Source organism: Asterias amurensis, chromosome 1, assembly GCF_032118995.1.
Source record: "Asterias amurensis chromosome 1, ASM3211899v1".
NCBI classification, from domain to species: Eukaryota; Metazoa; Echinodermata; class Asteroidea; order Forcipulatida; family Asteriidae; genus Asterias; species Asterias amurensis.
The window spans coordinates 5,859,072-5,874,685 of NC_092648.1; the positions used below are offsets into that span (position 1 = coordinate 5,859,072).

The 15,614-nt window shown below is 38.4% G+C and overlaps 2 protein-coding genes across 2 annotated transcripts in view; one reads left to right on the forward strand and one right to left on the reverse strand.

Moving 5' to 3' along the window:
- The window catches only part of LOC139943900 (transmembrane protein 229B-like), a 334,157-nt gene that overhangs the window by 241,709 nt on the left and 76,834 nt on the right, over positions 1-15,614 (forward strand). The window lies entirely within an intron of this gene.
- LOC139943735 (RNA-binding protein Nova-1-like) overlaps positions 1-15,614 on the reverse strand; it is a 69,301-nt gene that overhangs the window by 41,489 nt on the left and 12,198 nt on the right. Inside the window, exon 2 of the mRNA XM_071940502.1 lies at positions 7,260-7,406. Coding sequence (XP_071796603.1) covers positions 7,260-7,406 — 147 coding nt within the window. The remainder of the gene's footprint in view (positions 1-7,259; positions 7,407-15,614) is intronic.

Sequence of the window (15,614 nt, forward strand, 5' to 3'; positions counted from 1 at the left end):
GAATTTTCACACATATAATCAATATCTTGGTTGTTGACCATCCCTGCATTTAGGTTATGGGTAAGTTTTATGGGTAACAAACCTACAAAAAACTTCATGTCCACATAAAAAAAGCATTTTGTGTACAGCAGGGACAATTTCCCTTGTAAAGCAGAGCAAAGTGCTGCGAAAAATGAATCAGCTGCTACTCAAAAATCAGGTTTTGCTATTCAATATTGGCATTAAGTGTGCACAAAATAAGGTCAGTCAAAATGTTTTGCGACGCAAACTTGCTGGATGAAATCATTCCCTGTTAAAGGAACAATGAACACAAAATTTAAGCCACAAACTGCCTTGAGTCCCAGCTCTCTAGAAAGTGAAAGTAGATTTGTTGGTTATTTTTGGAAGGGAAGGGTGAAGAGCAAAGCTCCTTAAGGATTGATAAGGAAACGCGAGCAGACCTAAAATAGACAGTGCGTGGACTGTGACATTTGAAAGCCTTGAACTTTCAAAAAGTTTTGCATTGATTATTATGCATTCTAAGCATATTATGGGTATATTTGACTTATAAAGGTCACTGTAAGACCAATGTTTTGTCCACTTCTGGGAAAATAAAAACTTCACCCTCACAAACCACAACCGACCCCTAAGACCAACAACACTCCATTTACAAACTTAGATATTTCAGTGTCACTGAAGATGTTTTAAATGAAATCATTGACGTGTTCAGGCAAAATTTACAACCTTTTTAATTGGGAAAATAATCACGGAGATTCATGGTTTGCTCTTAAATTGTTCTGTGACTAGCCAACAGGACTAGTCAGCTTGTCATTTCACAAATGTGCCATCTTGACAATATTTTAAAGGTTTTCTTTAAACATTGTCGTTAGCTATGGGACTAAGATGAAGAGAATTCTGGTTGGTCTATATGCGTTTAACTGGCATTTGGACAGTGGTCTAATGTTACAGGGTTTTGTTACCTTTTGTAGATCACGTTTTTGGCCCCACATGAATCCCAACTCACTCTGTGGTAGGATGTATGAAATACATTTTACCTGTAGAAGTTTTAGCTTCATTGGTTGTCAAGTTTGGGGGTAAAAAAAAAACAAAGTGAAATCACAGAGTAATGTTTTTTAGAAGAATCCTGTTAATTTGTTGTACATGCTAAAAGAATTTTTGTCTCACTGAGACGAAAATCATTTTCCAAGAAATTGCTCAACTCAATTCTCACTAACTAAAGCACCTTGTCACCAGCAAGTAAAGTTTTAAGGGAAGCTTTCTACCATCATCATCTTCAAACTGTGTACATGTAAATCCGTGAACATAGTGTTTTGTGTCGTACAAAAAGTACCCAAACCCTTCAAGGGAGAACCGTGTCACACAAATTTCAATCCTGAAAACAAATCCACAGGAATTTTGTCTTCTTCAAGAAATTTGTACAATTATTGGTTTGAGGAATGTTTTCTCCATCCCGGATACAGCAATAAATATGTATCAAGATATCAACTAGAAATGTCTACATGCCTATGTTGATATCCTCAAGGATTGCGGGGCTACTCCAACTGAAATACCATTCTTGAAAGGACTGCCACTGATACTTCATCTGATAATTGCTTGAGCAGTGTACATCACAACCAGCATCTATTTACCAAGCTGTTTGAAGACTAAAGAAACCTGCAGCTTCTCAGAATGAATTCAGTCTGGTTATGTTGACAGACTGGATGGTCTGTAGTTTCAACTTTTACCTCAGGTTCTTATGAAGGTCAATGTACATGTGATTGTGTGGTAAAACATGCGTTGGGTTTTTAACAACTCGTGTACAGTAGACCCTAGTAGAAACAACGTGGACAGAGTACCCTGTCTAAGTCTTGGTGCAATAGTTATTCTTTGTTCATTTCACAAACACTTCCATGATAACATGTACACGTCACTTGCAGACTGGATGGTCTGTAGTTTCAACTTTTACCTCAAGTTCTTATACAGAAGGTCAACATACATGTGATTGTGTGTTTTGCAGTGTTGTGGTAAAACATGCATTGGGTTTTTAACAACTCGTGTACAGTAGACCCTAGTAGAAACAACGTGGACAGGGTCTTGGTGCAATAGTCATTCTTTGTTTATTTTAAAACACTTCCATGCTAACATGTACACGTCACATGGTAATGTACTATGTACAATTTTGTTCTATCAAAACAGTCATGTTTACTCTCGCCAAACTGAGAAACAAGTCTTTTGTTTGGTGCACAAGATTTGCGTGTAATTTATTCATGCATCTCATCTCGATGGTGATTTATCTTTGAGAGGTGTGTAATGTGGCTTTGCGCCAGCCTTTAAATATTTCAACATCTAAGGAGTAATTACTTATCCATGGGTGTACAATACACTCTGGTGTGGCTTTGGGATTTTGTATTAAACAAATCTCCTTCTTCATTACCTTCCAGTTCCCGCCTTCGCGCACCACCAAGCCTAGTAGTACTAAAGCAGCATCCAACAACTGAGTCCAGCATTCTCCTGAAGACGATCAGAGCAAACTGATCGAACTGTTGAGTCATTAACCACCAGTTCTTTTCAGAACAAAATTACTCAAATGAGATATTCACATTGTGTTCAAGTCACAAAATTCTCTTAGTTCTTCATTATCGTGAAGCGACTTGGAGTCCACCTCCAAATCTTGAGGCTGAAATTTAAAGCCTTCACCTTTTTTTTTTTATCCCGTTTCCAAAATGAAAATGCCTTGTGGGTCTTTCCACTCTTTGATTTATCGAGAAAGCTGAGCAAGACATAGGTCAAGAGGTCAAACTCACATCACTCATAAGAAACGCCCCAAGGATCAGTCGACCCCTCATGATCCACCGACCCCACCACTAGCTTAATGTCAAACAAATCTAAAGGCACTTTGAAGTATGTGAAATATGAACTACTACTCCTTCAGATTTAGGGCCCAGCGCCATGGAATAGAAATAATTTATCATCAGGAGGTCACAACGATTCTAGGTCATCCATGTTCTTTGGAGTAAGTTGTTGCCAAACTTGGCACTTCAAAAACAAAACACTATCCTGTTTTAGTAGGTAGAAAATGCAAAATCGAGATGGCAAATGCATCAACATACATTTTACAGGTATTTCCCCACACAAGAGCAATCGTCATAAAAGAACACAGAACATAACCAATGCTTGATTCCAAATAGTCTGGCTACTTTTCAAACCCAGCCCTTTAACTGTGCAGTAGTATGTCAGTGTGCTCAGGGTACCTGACACAGAGGGTCAGAGCGTGAGAAAGGTCTTACGAGCCTGTTCAATTACATACGTCAAGTGATCGCATCTCGCCCTCAGTGAACCAACTAACGAACCAGACACTATTACCCAAGCCCAACTGCTCTGTGGAAACCACTCATCGCAAACAAAACATCGTGTCATTGCTCATTAGCATTCGTTGTTTCCCGACGCCTGAATGCAAATTGTACTTGACAGGGCTTTCTATCCTTCAAACTTTGAGAGATTGAACAAATTGCGATCAAATTTTGTCAAATACCTTCAAGTTTTAAAAACCTTGATGGCAACATAATAAAAATGATATAGTATTCCAATTTAGGTTTAACCTGTTCAACATAACAGGGTATAGCCGTACAAATAGCACCTCCAATATCAGATTCAGTGACAAGAGTCAAATTATCATATATCAGTACACGATCACACACTCTACATTATCCAAGGCTAGGTTTGTAAACACAAACACGAAAAACACAATTAACAATGCCCGCATAGTGGCTGGCCAGGGCTGGATGCAATGTATTTTCAAGTATGGGTAAGCTTTTAAGTAAACATAGTGACAAACAAATGCTGGTACAATTATGGCAGATGTCCATCATTAAATAGTTTAATAGCGCGTTCTTCCAAACCAAGTGACTGAGAATATCGTGGTGCCCTTTTCAAACTTGGGACAAAAATATTAGGATCAGAGCAACAGACTCAATGATACAATATAGTGCAACGTTTGCCATTAACTTTTTTAGTGGTTGGCTAACATGACCAGTTAATTTATCATTTCACTGTCCCATCAGCATTTATGTTAGGCTGTAAAATTGGGATGCTTTTCAACAGTGAACTAGCCAGACAGACCACTTGGAGTTAATGTTTAAAGGAACACGTTGCCTTGGATCGGTCGAGTTGGTCTTTGAAAAGCGTTTGTTATAATATGCATATGGGTAGAAAGATGCTGTAAAAGTAGAATACAATGATCCACACAAACACACCTCGAAATTGCACGGTTTTCCTTTTACCTCTTCGACTAACACGGTCGGCCATTTATGGGAGTCAAATTTTTGACTCCCATAAATGGCTGACCGTGTTAGTCGACGAGGTAAAAGGAAAACCACGCAATATGAGGCAAACTTGTGTGGATCATTGTTTTATACTTTTAAATTATCTTACCAACCATAAGCATTTTATAACAAACGGTTACAAACGCTTTTTTATAGACCAACTTGTCCGATCCAAGGCAATGTGTTCCTTTAACTCAGGCCGATACTGTACGATTGTTCAGCAGAGTTTCTTGCATATAAGCCAATAGTGAGGTATGTAACTTTCAGGTAATAGCTCTGGAACAGCTTACCCGATCATCACAAAACAGCCTTATTTATTATTATATCTTTTATCAGAGCTGAGGTATTATCTGTAATAGAAAAACCATAGAATGTTTTATTTTATCCAGTTTCCAGTTTGTTTTCTCATAAATGTTTGTAACATAGGGCCTACATGGCAGTTTTTACCAAGAAAAACTATGACTGACAAATAGCCATAAGAATGGTATAGGCCTACATTACGTACAATGACTCTTCGAAAAGTACAAGTTAACTCTCAGGACCGACTAATCAAATGAGAATGCTGCAATATCAATCAAATCCCAACACAATGAACTATCACTGATCAGCTCCTGGTAATTGTGTGTTCTACGCCAGGAACAATCAAACAACACAATGCTTCTCAGTTACATTGCATGCATTGGGAAAACCCTGCAAATTTGCTGGTACCAAACAATAAGCATCTCCGCCATACATACTATAATTATGGTGCATACACACAATGCCCTCTCAGAATGAAACATACATGTACTCATCTACATAAATGTAATTCTAAACATGTCATACAGGTTATGCTGGTACTCAGTATCACCATCACAAAGATAAACAGCTCATTTTTATTTGTCTGCAAACATGCAATTCACAGGTATGATATTTGGTCCTTGGGCAAAAAAAAGTAGGAACATTTTATCGAGTACAAGGGCTGTTCTGCATAGTGTGTATTCTCTAAATGTAAACGAGTTAAAAAGACCACTCTTTACATTTCGAGCTGTCCCTCATGGCTCTTTAAAAATAGTGGTGGTTATTTCACTCTTTAAGAGGGGTTTCACTCCAGGACAGAGTGGAAAAAATCACTCAAAAAGATGCAACTTTCAATCTAAAAGAGTGGAAGACCACTCAAAAAAGAGTTGTCCTTCATATGGCTCTTCAATGAGTACTTTTTCACTCCTTTGCATTGAGAGAGTAGGCTGTAGCATGGCTGTAGCAGACGTTTCAGGCCTCATTAATAACAAATTGTTAGATTTTTCAAAGGGCATACAAATTGGAAACAGACTTAAGTAGGAAGAATATCATGACTGGATTCAGGTTTTGAGAGTCACACCTGAAGAGGGCAATTATTTTAGATTTGTATAATACTATGAGAACATTGTATGGCAAACCTGGGCCACGAGGTGGAGAATTGGACAGGCAATGTAGATTCTACATGCCATGTGTAAACCCATGGTTTTTTTCCTTATCTTCATCACCTTTATGTGTAGCAGCTTCAGCAATGTCAGTATAAACCGACTTTGATAAATGATTAAAACTGATCATCATAATCTGTCAAAGTAGTCATACAAATTTAAAAGGCACTCAACATTTGGTATTCAATTCAAACATCCAAGAAGAAGAAGGAAAAAAACGCCCATAGTTCCAATGGATAATAAGATAAGCTGAATACAAATGCTCCGTTAAGCAAATTTTCCGTTTCAGGATGTCCCCTCTACACAAATGCTTCCCTTAACACTTTTTGAGAGATTAAAGGCACAAAAACAAATTGTCACCAGTGATCTGCTAACATGACAGATGCAAAGAGGTCCCCCTTGTGAGTGTTTCTCCCTGCATCTCCTTGTTTGCCAAACACCCACAAGTTGACACAATGAATAGCTAGCCGAACATACTACAAGACAACTTGATTTAGCCTGAAGCTGTTGACAAGCAAGCCTTTATCCCATCCTATTCATCACTCTATTCCCCCTCCACAAGCAATACCCGAATGTATGCAATAAGGATCTAATGCTACAATATCATTTGCAATTTGCAGCGTATGGTAGTTTTCCGACTTTGTACATCTTCTTTATCAAACAGAAACAGACGGCATCAGCTAAACAAATATTTGTGTGGGTTCTTAATTATTTTCTTATTGTAGGTGTCATTCAGAAGAATCAATGTTTAAAAAAAAAATTATTTTTCTTCTTGATTGTGAGTGGCTTGGTTATAAAATTAACTCAAAATCAAAATTCAGTTTACAATTAAAACAACAGAAAATCGGAAGAAATCAATTGGATGAAAAATGCCCATCAGCACCTTCAGATCATCTTGTATGTCTGTGCTGATAAAAGGAATTTACTTTTGATAGCAGACCTCCATGGCGATGGGGAGATGCTGAAAAAAATTCCTCTTGTGTTTCAAATACAAAGTTGCGTGAGAAGTTTGAGAGCTGCCAACACTACCATATTTCTCTGTGTACTATAATGTGCTGCTTAAGTACAAAATGCCATAAGGTTAACATGGCAATGCAGCATACTTGTGGTTCACTGGCCAAATGCCAATTAAAATAACTAAGGACTAGTCAAAATTCTCTCCGAGAGGGCTGGGTGACTAGTTCAGTGTTGAATAGCATCTCTATAATTAATATATGAAATATGTAAAAGTGCAATGGGGAATGACAAGCTAACTTGGCTCAATTTCATAGAGCTGCTTGGGCAACAAAGAGTAGCTAAGCACAGCAAAATAATGCTTACCAGAATATTGCCACCAGCCAAAATGCCCTTTCTCAAAAGTACAATTTGTAACTGGTATCCTGCAAAACTTGCTCAGCAGAAAACAGTAAGGCAATATCTACTGAATGCAGCTCTATGAAATTGGGCACTGGTCCTGCTGGCGAGACACTGAAACAATTCAGGGCAAACCCTGTGCATTAATAGACAATACACTTACCTGGATAGAAATCGTTGTTTTTGGATAGTTTGATGATGGTTTTTGTGTCCTTCTGTAGCTGAGCAATGGTTTGTCCCCCCTTGCCTATAATAGAACCTGCCACTGTGCTGGGGATCAACATTTTTAACATGTATTTGGTGTCATCACCTGAAACACAAGAGAAAAAATAGAACAGATAAATTATCAATTTATCACGCTACTTTGGGATGTAGTTTCAAAGTTTATATTCCTGTTTGTCAGACGATCCTACAGCTCTACAGAGAAAATCATATGTTAACTCAGATAGAAAACATTGACATAATGTCACTTTCAATTTCCTGTTATTCTGTTGAAAACACCATATTTAAAAACTTCTGCACGTAAAGAGGCACCAAATTTTCCCAGAATGGTGATTTTGAAAGCCTCAGTGCCACACATCCTGTTTCATCTTGGCCAATCTAAAACATCTAATTTACTCTGTGTTATGCTCAAGCGCCTTTTAACAAGCAATATCTCAATACAAAAGCCCCTCGTCTTGTCCCGGAACCCACGGGTCTCCTGTTTCAAACACTAAGACGGAAAGACAAGAAAGCTGCAAGGGGCCTAGCCTCATCAGCCACAGAAATCGACCAACGGCCAAACCGGGTGAAAATACATTAACTCTTGATTTCACCGTTGAATATTAGAAATGCCGAGGCTTGCAGCTGCCTTAAGGAAGAAACCCGGTGATTAGCTGGCCACTGTTTAGATTGCAGACTCGGGGAAACTCTGACATTTTACAAACTATTGGTTTAGGATTTGTTATTACTAGCTCCAGATATTGTACTATAAACTTTAAAAGCTCCAGAGAATTATTGTTACTATCGATTGTTGGTGCAAAAAAATAATAAAAAGTAAATTCTGTTTACAGTTACAGTCCATAAAAGTAAACAACCGCATAAAAAAACACTAAAAATACTTGTTATCTCATTCACCCATAAACATTACAGCAAAAGATAAATGATCTGCACCTTTGATGTATTGTCTTCTCATTTATTATGACTATTGCTTTTATGTAGATAAATTGGCATTCTGAATAATGCTCATACATAATTAATCATGCATTTAAAGTGGAATTGCCTCATTAGAATTGCATTTACTTGTTGGAGCTGCATTTCAAGTTAATTGCTTGCCAGCAGGAACCGAGTACAGTCAAGAAGCTTTTGCTCCCTGAGCCTCCACAATGAGACGAGAGGCTCAGTCACTGTGTGATAGAAATAAGTAACAAGTCATTACAGGCCTGTATGCTATAGTTTTGTAAAGTTTTGTAAGGGCAAATGTGCCAAGGCATTTTATCCTTGGTAAAAGGGCACCCTATGAGGAAATTGTGAATTTTTACTGGAACATTTCAAGGGCACCAAGGCAATGACCAGGGGGCACTACACTAGAGATACATAAATCCCTCTTGTACAGGGACGTGATAGGCTGTGGAGAATATTTTTTTTATCTCTGAGCGCAAAGCGCGAAAGCATGCGAGCTCCAAAACTTGCGAGCATGAAGCCCAAATATTAACATATATAGTTTTGGAAACCTTACTCTGCAATCTGAGGCATGGTTACATCTCCATCTCAATTTTTTAAATTTTTTTTGTTTAAAGCAAAACAAAATGAAATTCCCTTTTAAAACGGAGGAATCGCATCCCTGCTTGTATGGCCTGTGAAACCTACACATATTGCCACACAGCTGACTGTGAAACCAGACTTCTGATTCCTAGTCATTTATATGCAGAGCTGGCACCCCAAGATTGATAATGATGTTGGGAGCCACATGAATAATTAATACTGACACAAGCCGGTGATAAATGGCTGACAATTAAGCCCTGCGCTACCTGCGTCAATGCACTGATGAGCAACAGGGAGCATCACTATGGACATAGTCCGCCCCACAGGCAATGTGCAAGGATCAAAGCTAAATTAATAGCAAAACGAAAACATAATTGTCCATTACATCAAATGGTTGTCACTTGGGGCAGTTCTCATCACTCTGGTGACACTTATGAATATTGTTTGTTTGATTTTTTTCTTCTTTGTGGCTTTAAATGGTCTAATACCACACTGTGTACGATTTCCCTTGTATAGCAGAGCAAAATGTGTCAGTTGTTGCTCAAAAATCATCATTCATTACTCAGAAATAGCATCCAGTATGCACAAAATCTGTATGAAATCCTTCCTTGATCTTGATCTTGTATAACACTAGTCTGAGGAGTTTCATGGCTATAAACAAACCAGTGTCCAAACCATCACGATTAGTCCCCAATATCTTTTTTCCTTTTTTTTTCCCCCTGGAGGAAATTATTTATTCAAACAAAAACAACTCTTCGTTTTACAAACATGCTGAAAAACCATAACAGCCGAACAAAATATAAAGTTGACCGACATAACACTTTATAAAATACAGTTGACCTTGACACAATAATTTGAAAGAGTCCAAACCATCCCAATTTATCCCCAATCTCTTGAAACATGTCTCATCTAATTCAAAGTGCACATGACAGACCTGCAAATAGTTCAAACATTACCAAACATCACATAAAAAATATGTCCTTGAATTGAACGCATTCAATTACCCTGAATCCAAGCCAGTGAATCATGCTTCAATATAACCCTTCTCGATACCGCTGCTCAAATAATCATACTTCCCATGCATTAAATCTAAAGAAAACATGGAGGAAGAAAAAAACGCCGCGCACATTTCCAAAACTGTGATTATCAGTGATCGTGAAATCCCTTAAGAGAGGTCTTCGAAATCTCTTCTTACGCATGGCACAGATATGTGTAACAGGATTGCCTGTGCATTTACACAAAACCAACACAGCCCACATATGCATGACACACTCCTGAGCCTGATATTAAGCGACACAGTACCACGGGGCTTTTTGTCCAGAGTAATATCGTTGGGAAGAAACAACTAACGCTGCTCCAAACCATCGCATGATTTCCCGGAGACGACGACGATGTAATCATCTTCACCTACACACAGGGAGAGACTACATACTGGACAAGAATTACAAGCATCTAAAGCAGTTACTTCTTTACATGCCTTAGCACTGACCCAAACCGCCCTGGGCTTTGTCGACACCTCGCTACCCTATTTCAGACACGTACGCGTCCTAACTGTGTTAGTTGCCCATTTTGTGATAATAAACTTGGAGCCGGTTAGCTAGCAGCTACACTTCTTTTCAGAAGACAACACCTCCATAATAAATTAAATGGAACAAAACAAATTCTTCTTTTTTCCCCCTAATCAATATTCCTTCAGAGCAGAAGATCTGGGCAACATTTTGTCATAGAATATTACATTAGTTTAATCACTTTATATTCATGACTTTCTTTTCATTAAATCAAAGCGCAGTGTCAGGCGTCTGTTGCATAAATCAACACTAGTCGCTCAAATCAAGACGCTAAAAGTCAACGTCAATTCATAAATTCATAAACTCAAGATTGCTTTTCATAAATAGTCTGCCCAAGTATGGCATAAATAAAGATCTTCTGAAGAAAAGAGGATCTTCAAATTACCGTAAACCACTCCTTCATAAATCCTGGACAAACATACACTGAAATCTTTTTTATTATCTTTAATTGTGTCTTGTGAGTTTGTGTCATGGATGTAAAAAGTGTACTTAAAGTGACAAATATTTTGTATTGTGGTACCACAATGTGTATTTTGTTGTGTAGATTTGTTTTTTAAGTGGGTTTTGTTATTTATTCTACTGCTGCGGCGTAGATCTCAGAATTCAGGGGAGTACCTAGTTCTGACTTCTGACAAGAACTATTCTGAACTGCTACTTCGGCGGGAGGTAAACTAGGAATCTGCCGGGACTACTACTTTTGTTTAGTGGATCGAGGGGACTTCTCATTATAACTTCACTGCCACACAGATAGAGCTCTTTAATTGGTCTCAACATTTCAAACATGGACAGGAGGCATTTATCTTTTATTAAAATCTTGAAATTTCATTTGACCACTATGTTGAAACTGTCACTCATATTGTTTACTTAGGAAAAACAGTGTACATGGCATTACCAGTGGTACCCCCTGCTTATTTTGTTTAAATTTCACTTTCAGCAGTGAAGTGGTATACATTTCCCTGAATTCATATGCACGTAAAAATATATTATGCTAAACACATCATTGTATGCAGTTGTCATGCCTGGTGCTTACTTCTTGAAAGGGCAAGGGCATCAAGACACCTCTTTGAGGACATTTTAAAATTTCTATTACAAAGTTTCATGGGGCACTAACACATTGACCATGGGCAACCGAGGCAATTGCCTTTGTGATGTATCAAACCCGAATTATACGCACATTCACCTCTGCACTAAATTCTTGCAAAATGAACTAGAGACTATTTCCCCGCTGTTACTTCCACCAGATGCAGGTTTTACTGATGACTTTGAATGTAGGCTATTACATAGACAAAAAACAAGCGAACAAAACAAAAACACAGCTGCAGAATTCATTCTAATGTATGCATTGTTTACCTGTGTTCTAGTTGCGATGCTTACGATAATTTACATTTCATTGTATTCAGTATTCAGTATGAACACAGCCCTGATACTTCACAAAGGCAATGAAGGTGATTGCCCCTGGGCACTGCCTTGGTGCCCTTAAAATGCTCCAGTAGAAATTCACAATTTCCTCATAGGGTAGGTGCCCTTTTACCAAGGAGAAAATGCATTGGTGCCCTTGCTCTTTCCAAAACGAAGCATACAGGCATGTGCACATAAAGGTATACATGTAGGCCTACCGTACAAATGTATTGCCCACAATGTATGATTGCTTTTTCCTACTTGTGGAGGCAAGCATTTGTCTGCATACATTGTATGGATATAAAGTGTGAGAGCATGATAATACGCATACAGTTTACAGCAGTGCAGCCGAATGCATACCTGGGGGTAAACAGTACTTGCCTTTGATACAAAACATGTAACTAGAGTACGTGCGCATCAACACTCAAACCAAATTGGTTTGTACTGTTCAACAGCTCTAGCTTTTTGGGGAGAAGTTTATGCTTGGACTGGACAGAGATGTGAGCATAATACGAGCATAGACCCTTACTTTTGTAGGAATGGGGTCATGCTTGGCCCGTTATCAAACAACAACTGGGAACATTGTTAGAACCAAAACATCCGTGAAACATGTGGGATATACTTTTATGTTTACATCATTTGTACAGAAGATGGAAAGGATCATAAACCAAAATGTTCTGACACAAACTGTCACCTCAAACTTTGACTTCATCATGTTTTCAAACCAATTTGGGCGTTCTCACCACACCCACTGGACCATTAGCCAAAGTCCAGTTATTTTAGTATGTGACCAGTAACCACATGACCGAACAAGTCCTGCCGTACAATATTTGTCTAAACAACATCCTATTGAAGATTAACGAATGGGTACTTCAGCTTTGCAATAAAAAGTAATGTTAGAGTGTTGTTAAAAAAAAAAAAAAAAAAAATCAATTCTAGAAGTGGTCCAACGAAAACTCACTTGCATTCTAGATGGGATTTTTTCCCTTCATTTGGGCCTTAAGGGCTCTTGGGAAATCATCCTGCCCCATTTTGTGTAATAAAAATAGGTGATTATTAACCATTATTACTACTGCACACATGGAGTACAACCAGGACAATGGCAGTAGATGACGATCAATAGCTGTCCTTAAATCAACATTGCTTTTTCTATCTAAAATTATCCATTAACTTGGAAGTGAAAAATTAATGGTCAACTTTGCACCGCATAACTTATAACATTTTCCAGTTGGTTGAGTGCACTAGAGACAGCAAATTCAATTGAATAAGGCAGGCAAATTCAACGATAAAAATTTTTAGGGGTAAAAGATTCAAGTTTTCAAGCGGAGTGCCGAACACTGAAAGATTCAATTTTTTAAGTGGAGTGCTGAACACTGAAATTACATCCATGCTAGGGGTTGAATGCACTCTACAGTCAACCCTTTCTAGTGCATTTCACCTTCAAGTTTTGTATTTTAATTGGATATTCTGCGCTACGAGGGAAGGGACCCTCCAGTGCGGGGTTTCAGTCTTTCATGTTTCCCTGCACTCTGCAATGTGCTCTGATAATTATTGCCATATGTTATTGCATGTTGCTCTAATGAGGGTTGGTTAGCAATGGAGACACACTGCAGCTACTACTAGCAGCCACCGGATACAACCAAAGGAGTCCTCTTGTCCGGGAATGTCAACTGTTGCCGTTTCAAAAAAAATGTTCGCCAGCAAATCAAGAAAGCTTTCCTTTGATTTTAATGAGCTCTAATAAGGATGATGAACATGTTCAATAGTTGCTACACAGACAGATACTTATAACTAGCAGGCCTGATACTGCACGGAGGCAACAAAGGCGATTGCCTCCATGCCCCCTGCTCATTGCCTTGGTGTCCTTAAAATACTCCAGTAGAAACTTTTCCTCATAGGGTGCCCTTTACCAAGGAGAAAAAGCATTGGTGCCCTTGCCCTTTAAAAAGGAAGCATGAAGGCTTAAATTAGTATTATTCCAAATGAGATTTTCAGTTTGATGCTCAACAGAGCTACAGGCCTGTATGGTTCGTATTTAAAAGGGCAAGGGGCACCAACGCTTTATCTTCTTGCTAAAGGGCACCCTATGAGGAAATTGTTAATTTCTACTGGAGCATTTCAAGGGCATATAGGCCCTAGATTTTAGTGAAAGGCCAGTAAACTGGACAAGTCCAGTACTCTTGCGTTTTCCAAATGAAAATTGTTGACTTTGAGTCAGACAAATCTTCTCCAAATCCTGTGTTTTTTTTAAATACCGACTGTGTATTTTAGCTTTTTATTTACTGTTCTGTGCAATTCAGCCCCCCCCCCACCCCGGGCTGCAATAAACAAGTAACTATGATAATAATAAGTGAGAATCAAATTATATTCACCCATAACTAATGAGAATGAGAATATTTTTGGCTTGTCACTTTTGTAACTGTTATACATACCGGTAGACAGTTTTGTTCTCGATTTCATTCCAATCTCGTTACAAAAAACTCTGGTCAAGGAAATAACTTTAGCTACAAGCTCAGGGGGTCGATTCCACAAAGAGTTAGGACTAGTCCTAGGAAATATTGAAAACCTATGGCTAGTCCTAAGTTAAGACGAGTAACTCGTCCTAACTCGAGATAAGAATAGCCTTAACTCTCTGTGAAATCAACCCCTGGATTCCCGACATCTCCTCCCCCAAATTCAAGCCCAATTCATTAATGTTTACATTGAACACTGAGATTTTATTTGTGAACACCTACATTCCCTTTACTAAAAATTTAGTTGTTTCCGCACAGCACGCTCTATTGTAATGGTTCTCCTCCTCTCCAGTTTTTCTACAGATACTATCTACCAATTCCATCACAAAAAATCCCCATTTATAAAGAATTGAATTGCATGACCTTGGATCTTTGATCCAGTTACACAGACTTGTGCCCATGACTGCTCCACTGAAACAAACAACCAAACCATAAAATTTCTTGAAAATAAAGTCGTCAATCACCAGGAGAGAATTTGAAGACCGAATGGTTGCCTCTTTCATCCATTGTTTAGTAAAACATTACAAGTGAATGGTGCCTATTCTTTTCTGAATACTCTCGCCTTCACACCATGTGAACGTCTAGTCAAAGTGTTGTTGTGTAAACAGACCCGCCATAGCCCTCCCAGAGAAGCCCCTTTTCACTGCGACCTTATGATCTCAAACCCAGTTAACCATAAGAATAGCTTGCCAAGGATGCAAGCACAAAGGAGGTGGTACCATGTCATTGAATGGGTGCACCAGTCTGGAATAGGCTTGACTTCAAAGCTGATAATCTCTTGTCAAGTAACACATACACTGAAGGCTTGTATTGTAAATCAGTGTACTGCACATTCCTTAGTTCCACAAGGGCATCATTGGCTTTGAAGGTTTTTTCATTATTATACAATTTTACGATACAGTCTGTTGGTCTTCACAATGTACTTTCCTATCTCAACAAAGTGGAATTAAAGGGAAGGTACACGTTTGTTAATTACTCAAAACAAATATTACCTTAATCACTGACTTGGTAATGAGCATTGGAGAGCTGTTGATAGTATAAAACATTGTGAGAAATGGCTCCCTCTGAAGTAGAATAGATTTTGAGAAAGAGGTTATTTCTCAATAAAATAAGAAAAGACTTCTAGCTAGAAGTCCTATCTGAAAGCACACAAATTTGTCCAACAAGGGTGTTTTTTCTCTCATCATTTTCTCGCAACTTCGATGACCAATTGAGCCCAAATTTTCACAGACTTGTTATTTTATGCTTATGATGGGATGGATGCACCAAGTGAGAAGACTGGTCTTTGACAATTAC